This window comes from Ursus maritimus, unplaced genomic scaffold (genome assembly GCF_017311325.1).
Source record: "Ursus maritimus isolate PB19 unplaced genomic scaffold, ASM1731132v1 scaffold_3, whole genome shotgun sequence".
Taxonomy (NCBI): Eukaryota; Metazoa; Chordata; class Mammalia; order Carnivora; family Ursidae; genus Ursus; species Ursus maritimus.
The window spans coordinates 1,846,894-1,858,989 of record NW_024425563.1 but is presented as its reverse complement, the minus strand read 5'-3'; the positions used below and the strand labels follow the sequence as shown (position 1 = coordinate 1,858,989).

Sequence of the window (12,096 nt, the reverse complement as noted above, 5' to 3'; positions counted from 1 at the left end):
ATAAAATAAAAAAATAATGATAAACTAAAAATGGTTACGTACCTAAATATGAGACCCAAAACCATAAAAAGCCTAGAAGAGAGCACTGCAAGCAGTAATTTCTCTGACATTGGCCATAACTTTTGTCTCGATATGTCTTCTGAGGCAAGGGAAGCAAAAGCAAAATAAACTACTGGGGCTACATGAAAATAAAAAGTTTCTCCACAGCAAAGGAAAAAATCAACAAAACTAAAAGACAACCTACGGAATGGGAAAAGATATTTGCAAACGACACATCTGGGAAAGGGTGAGTATCCAAAATATACTTTTAAAAAAACTTATACAATTCAACACCCAAAAAAACAAATAATCCAATTAAAAAATGGGTAGAAGGCATTAACAAACATTTCTTCAAAGAAGAATCAATGGCCAACAGACACAGGAAAAGATGCTCAACATCACTCATCATCAGGGATATACAAATCAAAATCACAATAAGATATCACCTCACATCTGTCAGAATAGCTAAAATCAAAAATATGAGAAACAACAAGTGTTGGCGAGGATGTGGAGGAAAAAGAAACCCTTGGGCACTGTTGGCAGGAACGCAAACTGGTACAGCCATTGTGGAAAACAGTACTGAAGTTCCTCAAAAAATTAAAAATAGAGCTACCCTATGAACCAGTAATCACACTACTACTTACCCAAAGAATATAAAAACACTAATTCAGAAGGATATATGCACCCTTATGTTTACTGCAGCATTGTTTACAATAACTATGGAAGCAGCCCAAGTGTCCATGAACTGATGAATGGAGAAAAAAGACTGGTATCTATATACAACGGAATATTACTCAGCCATAAAAAAGAATGAAATCTCGCCATCTGCAACAACATGCATGTATCTAGAGACTATAATGTAAAGTGAAATAAATCAGTCAGAGAAAACAAATACCATATCAATTCATTCATATGTGGAATTCAAGAAACAAAACAAACGGACAAAGGAAAAAAGAGACAAACCAAGAAACAGATTTAGCTACAGAGAACAAACAGATGGTTACCAGAGGGGAGGGAGGTTCATGGAGAGATGGGTCAAACAGGTGAAGGGGATTAAGAGTACACTTAACTTGATGAGCACTGAGTAATATATGGAACTGGTGATTCACTATACTGTATACCCGAAACTAATTAATAATACAGTATGTTAACTACACTGGAATTAAAATAAAAAGTTTTTTTATTTAGAACAACACTGAATATCAAACAAAGAACAACACTGAATATCAAACAAAAAACACCATGGCAATTTAGGGGGAAAAAACGCATAATAAAAGAAAGAGCTTTATATTTTAGTACCTCTAACGGCATTTTTTCCCCTGCTTTTTGAATAAAGAATCCATATTTTCACTTTGAACTGGGCCCAAAAAATTATGTAGCCAGCCCTGGAACATATTTAAAAGCTACTGCATGGAACTTCCTGGAGGATAAGTACCGAAGCAAAATCAGAATACAAATATGAAAAAAAAATTTCCCATTAGCTTGCTCTTTCATTATCTAGATGCCCCTCAAGTTAACAAAGCTACCTCAAGTGCTCTTGGTAACTAGAACTCTGAAACTCATTCAAAAATCATCTATTCTTAAAGAAGCTTAATTCAATACATCAAAGTCAATAGAAATAATAAATCCCAATGTACTAAGTAATAATTATGTTTCCAGTACCATACCAAGCCCTTTTCTACCATTATCTCAATTAATTATCACACCTTTAAGATAGGTGTTACAAATCCCATTTTCATAGACAAGAAAATTAAGCTTCCAAGAGATAAGGAACTTGCCCAATATCACACAGCCAGTAAATAGCAAAGATATGACTGGAACCTACACTGCCCCAATCCAAACCAAACAAATCTACCTCCTTGCTCAGCTTTCAGTACTGCTGTGCAATAAAGAGCAGCTCAGGCTCTCAATAAAATATAATAGTTAAAATTTTGTGTTTTGAAAGAAAGTATTACACTATGAATAACAATAGTATAGGCCTCAATAAGACATCTGATATTCAAATATACAACATCAACAAACTCATACATCAATCCCATAGAATCACTAAAGAATCATGAATTAGCATGCTAGTGAAATAACCCTGCTTGCAGTCCTAGATGGTCAGCTTTCTGTCAAATTCCATATTTAGTTATGATGCTCTTTGAAAGATACATAGATTTGAGGAAAATTAAAATAATGTTAGATAAATGACTTCTAAAGGCCAAAACCTGTACTTTAAAAAGTATGTGGGGGACACCTCGGTGGCTCAGTCGGTTAAGCATCCAACTCATGGTTTCGCCTCAGGTCATGATCTCAGGGTCATGAGATCGAGCCCTGCATGAGGCTCCTTGCTGGGAGCCTGCTTAAAATTGTTTCTCTCCCTCTGCCTCTGCCCCTCCCCGCCATGCTCTCTCCCTCTCTCTCTCTCTAAAAAAAATTAATTTGTTTATGAAAGGGTATGTGGAATGTTCCTGAAACTTAAGCCCCGAAGAAGATATGTGAAAAACTGATATTAATTAAATATCAGAATACTTTAACAATTCTATCTAGAGAATCTATGGCCTACACAACTGAAACACTACAAGTTTTATCACGAGTCCTGCCACAAAAAGACCCACAAAGAAAAGAAAATGATATTGTATTCCCTCTTCAACTTCAAGTTCCCAACTTGAAGTACATGCAAATTTAATTCTACAAAGCTTTTTAAAAAACAAAAAACTCTGGCATCCCCAAATTTCAAGTCACTCCTGGTGAAGATGGGTCAGCAATGGAAAGACAAAGTGATGACAGAGAAGGAGTTTTTGCAATATCACCTTGGGAAGGCAAATCCAAGCCGCAGAAGGCACCCCACTACCGTCTATGGGGGCAGCAGGAAAACAGGAACATGAAAGATTACAAGTGCTCTCACATGGAGTCATCACAGGCAGAGCTAGGGTTCGACACCCAGCGATTGGGAAAGGTCACTCAGAGCGTTTCCCACCACCACCACACAAGTTCTTCTGTGCTAGTGGAATGATAGCAGGGAGCTGGGTCCCAGGAGTCAACAACTCTAAGCCAAAAATCAGAAAGACATCTGGATGGAAGGACAGACAGAAGGAAATACTTCTCATAATGCATATTATTCAAAACAATCCAAAATGCATTACAAGGATCCCACTGAAACTCCAGGGAAGGGGATTCTGAAAGTTCTAACAACAACAGATAACAGATATTAACAGTATAAAATTAGAATTTATCGTCTTTATTGTGTGCCCTTTCTGAATTGTTTCACCTTAAGTGCTAAAACATTTACAAGGGCTTTCAAAAATAAATTATGAGCTTTGTTGCCTCATGTCTGTTTTTTCTCATAATGCCTTAAGTTCTCTGAATTATCTTACCACCAAGGTTTTCAGAAAATTAACCTATACTACTATATTTGTACATAATCTTCAAAACCTCATCATGAGTAAATATCTATAATTACCTTCTACAAATACGGTGCAGAATAAAACAAAAGCATACAGCTCTCAGAGAATATATATTCTATCCTACTGTATAACATTAGCTTGGAAACAAAAGGAAAACTAACACTAGAAATCGTGCTGAAATGATATAGCATTCTTTGGATGCCTATACCTCTCAGGAAATATACTTCCAACTATCACTTAAGACGGAAAGAATAAAAAGAAAAAAAAAATCTTACATGCAATTAGAAATGCCTCAGTCTCCTTTAACCCCAAGTACAGAACTAGAGAGAAGTGAGGTATACTCACAAGAGCAGTGAAGGTCAAAGCCTCCTGATGAAGGATTTGAGTGGCTGCTGTAACCAATTACCACAAACTTAGTGACTTAACACAAATTTATTACCTCATGGTTCTAAAGGTCACAAATCCAACATGGGTATCACTGGGCTAAAATCAAGATGTCAGCAAGGCTAGTTCCTTCTGTGGACTCTACGGAGAACCCATTTCCTTGACTTTTCCAGTTTCTGGAGGCTATTCACTTTCCTTGACTTACCTTCAAAGTGCTTCACTCTACCCTCCTCTTGTTGTCACATCTCCTCCTCTGACTCTGACTCTCCCACCTCCCTCTTGTAAGGACACTTGTGATTACACTGCATGCACCCAGATAATCTAGGACAATCTCTCCCTTAACATAATCACATCTGCAAAGTCCCTTCTGCCATGTATGATAACATAAAGGTTCCAGAGATTACCACATGAACATCTTTATGGGCTACTGTACCACCTACCAGGGGAAATTCATTTAACCCAGTTTAGCAAAATCAAATACAAAGAATTCTCTGTACCTCTATTCCATTCCTTTTTGCTCACCTATTATAAAATCAATATATGTCAGCTATTGGATTTCTATTTACTACACCATTCCACTATAAGACTTTATGGACCACACTGAGAAAGAGAAAAGCAGCCCCTGACATCTGGAAGCTACCCTGCTACTACCAGCTAGGCCTTAATGTCGCTACAAAGTGGCCAGCAGCTCAGAGTGAGGCACTCACAGCTACGTCTTGATGATTCTCCTCTTGAAAATAAATAACTTCGGAGAACATCAATGGCAGAGAAGGGCACTCTGTGACCGTAACGGACAAAGAATAAACAACACCACTCTGTAATCAGACCTGAACAAAGCAAAAAACATGAATACCATCCAAATCATAAAAATGACCAAATATCTCCCTACCATGGCTTATATGAATGACTTGCTTCTTTACCAACTAGTTTTAACTTCACCCCACCCAGTCTTCTTTCCTTCTATATAAGATTAAGATAATCACAGAATTACCTCTGCTTCCTAACAGCATTCAATAAAGATCAAAGCCCCATTTCCTTAAATGCTTTCCAAAACACCCAACACATGCCCAAATGCTATTTTTACAAGTTCCTTTCAAATGCTCTCTTATTGAAACACCCCACAGTTCCCAACGGTATGCATTTTCCCTACTGCAGCATGCAATCAACCCAACTTGTCCAACTATACGTATATCCCTGGTAGACTTTGCTGGAGAGCAGTAACAAAGCTCAGAAAAGACTACAGACCTCCAAACAACTGCATTTCTTTTCTGTGTGTGTGTGTGTGTGTGTGTGTGTGTGTGTGTGTGTGTTATGTTAGTCACCATACAGTACATCATGCAAACAACTGCATTTCAAATTTAGATACAAGATTGATGATCAGGTCCCATCTTCTGCCCAACCTCTCTTCTCAAGAGGGAAGGGCTAAAGTTTTTGTTTTGTTTTTTTTTTAAGATTTTATTTATTTATTTGACAGAGACAGCCAGCGAGAGAGGGAACACAAGCAGGGGGAGTGGGAGAGGAAGAAGCAGGCTCCCAGCAGAGGAGCCCGATGTGGGGCTCGATCCCAGAACGCCAGGATCACGCCCTGAGCCGAAGGCAGACGCCCAACCACTGCACCAACCAGGCGCCCCAGGGCTAAAGTTTTTATCTGTGGTACATGGAGTGAGCCATGGAGATGATGGCAAGACCCTGGTAGAAAAAGGCAGGTAAACTCACCTAGGGAAGCAGTGTAAGAGAGGATGATTCCTGGCACCTCCATTATATCACCACTCTATTTGGCCAAAAGGAAGCCAAGTAAATTAAAGGGTCCTAAAATCTCCACTGTTGTAGAAGTGCTAGTGAATCCCAGAACTGTTCCCAAAAATACTACAGCCAAGTTAGGGAGCTTAAACCATAGCCAGAAAATTCCCTGCCACCTAGTTTCATAGGTTCTCCTTGGTCCTTTCATTAGCTTTACAGGCATTTTATGTAACCAACCTAGTTGGATCCCACATAACCCCGTTATGGTGGAGGTTTAAACTTTATAGGACCGCAAATATAGTACAGGCTGTGAAATCGGTCTGCCTGGATTCAAACTCTGGCTCCATCACATGCTGACTATGCCACCTTGGCTACATGCTGTGAAATACCTACTTCATATGCTTGTTGGGAGACTCAAATGAGATACCTAGTAAGCACTCAATAAATGTTATTTATTATAATTTAGTGAAGGGATTATGAGGATTTTTTGGTACTGTTATGTATTAATCTGCAACCATTTTAAAGTAATAGCTCTATCAGTGAAAGTGTTATCAACATAAGAAAACCATCTGGAAGGTACCATCTAAGTAAATGCACTCAAAGAATAGATGTACTGGGGTGCCTGCGTGGCTCAGTTAAGTGACCGGCTCTTGATCTCAGCTCAGGTTTTGATCTCAGGGTTGTGAGTTCAAGCCCCTTGTTGGGCTCCATGCTAGGTGCAGAGCCTACTTAAAAGGAAAAAAGAATAGATGGACCAAAAGACAAGTGATGCTATGCAACTACGGCAGGTATAAAGAACCAGAACATACAAATTACTGTCCATATTTCAGTTCTCCTGCTGGGTATTTAATAAGCTAGAGTCAATGTTTTAGTATCCTGGGTAATAGTTCATGGGTGCATACTATTTAAAAATAGGTTAATCAAAAGCAGGTCACACATGAACCAAAGAAAAATTTGTGTATGATTCAAGGATTATAATTAATCCAATTCTGTGCACCTGAAGTTCAAAAGAAAAAGGAAAAAAAGCCAGCAAAAGGAAGAAAGAAAATAGATCATTACCACCTGGTTAATAGATTTTTGCTATGTAATCATTGACGTAATTGACAAGAGAACTCTTGAGATACTCATAATACTAAAAACAAAACAGGATTATTACATGAGTATAAGTTAAACACTATACAATATACAAAAATTAACTCAAAATGGATCAAGGACACCAAATGTAAGAGTTAAAACTCTAAAACTTTAAGAAGAAAACATAAGTAGAAATCTTCATGACATTGGATTTGGTGCTGATTTCTTGAATATAGCACCAAAAGCATAGGCAAAAAAAGAAAAAATGTGTAAAATGAACTTCATCAAAATGAACAACTTTTGTGCATCAAAGAACATTACCAATAGAGTAAAAAGGCAACCCACAGAATGGAAGAAAATATTTGCAAATCTGACATTTCATAAGGGATTAATATCCAGAATATATAAAGAACTCCTGAAAGTCAACAACAAAACAACCCAATTCAAAATGGGCAAAGGACTCAAATAGATATTTCTCCAAAGAAGATATACAAGAACCACATAAAATCGTGCTCAACATCACTAATTATTAGGGAGATGCACACAAAAGCCACCATGAGACACCACTGTACACCCATTAGGATAACTTTTATTTTTTAAAACAACAGAAAACAACACGTGTTAGTGGAGAAACTAGAATTCTCAAGCGCTGCTGATGGGAATGTGAAATGGAGCAGCCAGCATAGAAAACAGCATGGCAGTTCCCAAAAAAATTAAACATAGAATTTTTTTATGTGCTCTCACAATTCCACTTCTGGATATGCCCACATCTAAAAGAACTGAAAGCGAGGTCTCAAAGAGATATTTGTATACCCCTGTTCATAGCAGCACTATTTACAGAGGCCAAGAAACAACCCAAATGTCCAATGATGAATGAATAAACAAAATGTTGTATGTCCATACAAGTGAATATCATCCAACATTAAAAAGGGAAAAAATTCTGACACATGCTATGAAATGCATGACACTTGAAAATCTTATACTGACTGAAATAAGCCAAACCTGAAAGGACAAATACTATATGATTCCACTTATATGAGATACCTGGAATAGTCAAATTCATAGAGACAAGAGTAGAATGGTGGTTACTGAGAGCCTGAAGGAGAAAGGAATGGTAAGTTAATAACTCATGGGGACGGTTTCAGTTTGGAATGACAGCAAAGTTCTAGAAATGGACAGTGGTGACGGTTGCACAAGATGTGAATGTACTTAATGCCACTGAATTGTACACTCATACATGTTAATTGTACGCTATGGATAGAGTATCAGAAAAAAAGGTAAAACTTATAGCATTACATGGCAAAACCAAAAAAAGAGTTGAATCAAAGAACTGGCAACATGTTCTAGAGAAAACTCAAGTATTTATATTCACCCTAAAAAAGAATAATTTGAGAAAAGAATGCCAAAGACTGGAAACGCAATCAGCTGGTTCACTTCTGCACAGCTTCTGTACAGGGTGGAGTACATTCACCACCCAGAGGTGCTGGTTTGGAGGAAGCTGGGGTGACAAGGGGAAAAACTAAGGAACTTTAAAATCAGCACCAAAACTAAGTTGTTTCCAGAGTAGCAAAGGTAATAAAGCTCTTGGCTATTATAACATGATCCCTTTCTCAATCCAAATGATAGAATATCTAATTAATTAAAAAGTAAAGCCAAAAACAAACAGATCAATGGAACAGCATGGATTACAAAATTAAACCCCACAATTACAGTTACCTAAGTCATGACAAAGGTCATAAGTGGTGCTAAAGAGACTGGACATCCAGGCGGAAAAAAAAATGAAGGCTCCTACCTAAAAACATACACAAAAAATAAATTTCAGATGAACTGCAGATCTAAATGGGAACAGTAAGTCAATAAAGCATTTAGAGAAAACACGGATAATATCTTCATAATTTTGGACTAGGCAAAGATTTCTTAAACAGGACACAGAAAGTACTGACCATAAAAGAATTTTTGTTAAAGTGAACTATATGAAAATTACGAATTTCTGCTCATCAGAATATATATCATTGAGTATTAAAGCATCCACAAAATGGAAAAAAACTGCAATACATATATACATGACCAAACTATCATATTCGGAAAACATAAACCTTGCAAATCAATACTTAAGCGATTAAAGGACTAATTTTAAAATGGGGTAAAGTCTTGAAGACGCTTCACAAGATTTCCAAATTACCATAAATATATGAAAAGGTACTCAAATTCATGAATTATCAGGTAAGTGCAAATACAGTTTTTTGTTCAATAAATACGATGAGATGCTTACTACAATGTCTCAAATTAAAAGACAGAACTTGCTGAGTGTTGGTAAAGAGGCGCAGCCAGCTCGCACACAGTGCTGTGGGAGTGTGCACTGGCACAAGCACTCGGGAAACCGCAGAAAAGCCGTCCCACTCCGACATGCACACACATGTGCACCAGAAACCAAGGACAAGAAGCGCCGGAGCCCACACCCGGGCACTACGGAAGCGCCCATCGGAAGTTGTGGTATAGTCACACAACCACAGCATTCAGAACGCTCCTTATTCCAACTATGACTGCGCAAAGTGATGCTCAATTTCCAAGACCAAGAACGACACAAACGAGGCGATTCTACAGAATTCTACAGAACTTTTTCACCTGCTACCCAGGGCTGCGGCCGAATGCGGGGCTGAATGTGGGAGCCGTTAGTTAGAAGAGGGGACGGGTGTACACACGCGCGCGCGCGCAAAACGGATCCACGGCGCGGCTACGGAGACGCAGACACAAGCACGCCGTGTTGTGGTGCAGAAGGAAAGGTAAACCAGCAGCCGTCCGAGGCCGAGCAGCCGGGACGGCACGGGGTACCCCAGCACCACGGCTTCCAGAAGGAGCTGCCCCGAGCGCGGCGGACGTCGCCTACACCCAAACCCGCGGGGTTCTGAGCTAACGCGAGCGGGGCCGGACAGCGGGGCCGCGGACGGTCGGCACACGGGCGCCGCGGCCGAACCGAGCCCACCACCAGGTACCGCACGCACGCGGGTCTGCCGGACCGGCGTCCGCCCCCCGCTCCGAGAAGAGCGCCGAGGGGACGGCGCAGGTGCCTGCGCGGCATTGCCCGCGCAGAAGTCCGCCGGCCCAACGGCACGGCGCTGCGCCCGCCTGAGCTGGGGCGCGGGGGGCCGCGGGGGGCCGCGGTGCACCCGGCACTGAGGGCTGGGGGCGGCGGGCGCTGGACGCGGCGGGGGGGAGGGGCGGGGGCGTGGCCGAAAGCGCGGCCGGGCACGGGGGGTGGCGGGGCACGGGGGGTGGCGGGGCACGGGGGGTGGCGGGGCCCGGGAGCGCGGGGCGCTAGGGGGGCGGGGGCGCAGGGCACCGGGGGCGACCGCGGCCGCGGCTGGCAGCACTGCCGCAGGGGGGGGGCGGGGCGCGGGCCGGCTCACCGTGGACTCCCGCACTTGGCTGTGGAAGTGCTGCTCCCGCGCCGACACCTCGTCCTGCCCTTCCATCCTCCCTCATGCCCGCCGCCGCGCCGCCCGCGTCCGCGCGCTCCGCCGCACCATCGCCCGCCGGCCCGGGACGGGAAGAGACTGACAGCCGGCCGCCGACCGCAGGGTCGGTGACCGGGAACCCCGCCGCCTCAGCCGCCTCAGCTGCCGCCCCAGCCGCCGCCTCAGGCGAAGCCTCTCAAGCTGTGGAGGGCGGGCGCGGGGCGGGGCCGGGGAGGGACCTGACGTCAGAGGAAGGCGCTTAGCGTCAGAGGAGCGCGCCGCGTCGTCTGCGAACGGGAGCCGCCGAGGGGCGTGGCCTACTGGGGAGGGGAGGCGGGGCCACGCCCCCGGGAAGTGGAGGCCCGAGCCAGGTTGTCAGGACCAGTACGGAGCGGGTTTGCGGGAGCAGGTTCTTCCTCCTTTAGGGGTAACAGGTGGGTGGCCGGCCAGTCTCCGTGCAGTTCCCGGCAGAAGGGAATCATCGTGGCCCGGCACCCAGCACAGCCTGCAGAGAACTGCGCAGAGTCAAGCAGGAGGTCTCTCCCCGGAAAACTTGCGCTCAGCCAAAGCAGGTCAAAGGCCAGGAGGGACGAGCTTCGGACGCGTTAGGGGCGGACCCCTGAAAACCTGGCTTCTGTGGATCTGATAACGGGTGTCCCCGCCTGGAAGACGTAGATAGACCTGAATGTGAGGCCCTTGCCAACTCGGTAGAGTCGCCCTCTCTGTCCCCGTTGTGTTTTACGACCCCCCGGGACCCTCGGCAGAAGTTTATATTCGGGACCTCCAAACATACCAAACACAGTCATTCATCCCCATTGTACGTTCGGTGTGGGGTTTGTTTTTTGTTGGTTTTTTTTTTTTTTTTTTTGGATTTTTGCCATGAAGCTGAGTTTGAAGGAATATTTATCATTTTACTTTTGGATTTATTTGACTATAAAGAAGTCATTTAAATTGCTATTGGCTGTGTGATTTGGGGGGCATCTCTAATTGAGAATTCTAAGGAAGTAAAAAAATCTAGCAATTGTTTTCCAATTATTTTAATAATATATGGGCATTTAGATTTTTCAGTATCTTTTGCAATTTTGAGTTAAAATTTTTTTCATGATTCAAAAACAATTTTTTTTCCTACGGTCTCCAAAAAGCTTGTCAAGCCCATATACTTTGCTTATGATGCAGTATGCTGTAAATTGTTGGTAGTGGGAGCACTCAACATGAGGTTTGTTCTGAGGGAGTGCCCCTGCTGCCATAAGTTGATAAGAAACCAGGAATGCTTCCAATGCTTAAATGCAATATTCACTTTTATTTTTAAAATGTCTCAGAGCCCAAAAGAACCAGGGAAAGACAAAGTATCTGAGTCTGTTTTTCTAGACATCCAGACTCTGAGAGCTGGGTTAAATCTCCAAAACAATCTGCATAATTTCTGGGTTAATCTCAACAGATCAGAGGGTAAGCAGATCAGATTTTAAGATGTATGTTATTTAGATGTGTTCCAGAAAGTGGATGCATGCATTTCTGCTCTTTCTAACCCAACCACCAAGCATCTAGATCTTTCTGTTTTCTTTAGCCCTTAGCCCAGGGTAGGAGGCTTCAAAAATGGCCAGAAGCTCACCCCTCCCTATACATTCTCCAGTTTGCTTTGTGGCTTTGCCCCCTCCTTCCATCAAGAAGTGATGTTTATTTTCCACCCCCTTGAACATGGGCCTGAGCAGGTGACTTGCTTTGGCCAAAAGAACAGTAGAAACTATGAAGCTACTTTGAAAAGTGCTTCTGCATCAGGCCTTGTCCCTTCTTACCACCCCTGAGCATCCTCCAGCTGCTACTGTGCAGATCAGTCCCAACCAAGCTAGAGATAGGGATCCCAGTTTTCTCTGTCACCTATCTGACACACTCTTTTCTGCATCCCTCTGAAACAAATCTTCCCAAAACACAGTTTTTCTCCCCTGTTCAATGCATTGCAATGCAGTTATTCTCACTGACTGCAGAATAAAATTAAACTCCTTAACTTGGCATTTAAG

At 42.5% G+C, this 12,096-nt stretch overlaps 1 protein-coding gene across 4 annotated transcripts in view; it reads right to left on the bottom strand.

Moving 5' to 3' along the window:
- Positions 1–10,268, bottom strand: part of LMBR1 (limb development membrane protein 1) — a 189,960-nt gene extending 179,692 nt beyond the window's left edge. The window contains exon 1 of one of the 4 annotated variants that reach the window (XM_040643760.1): positions 10,034–10,268. In XM_040643760.1, the coding sequence (XP_040499694.1) occupies positions 10,034–10,099 (66 nt within the window). In that variant the 5' untranslated portion in view covers positions 10,100–10,268. The remainder of the gene's footprint in view (positions 1–10,033) is intronic. The other 3 variants (XM_040643757.1, XM_040643759.1, XM_040643758.1) reach the window with 3 other exon arrangements.
- Positions 10,269–12,096: the final 1,828 nt, after the last annotated feature.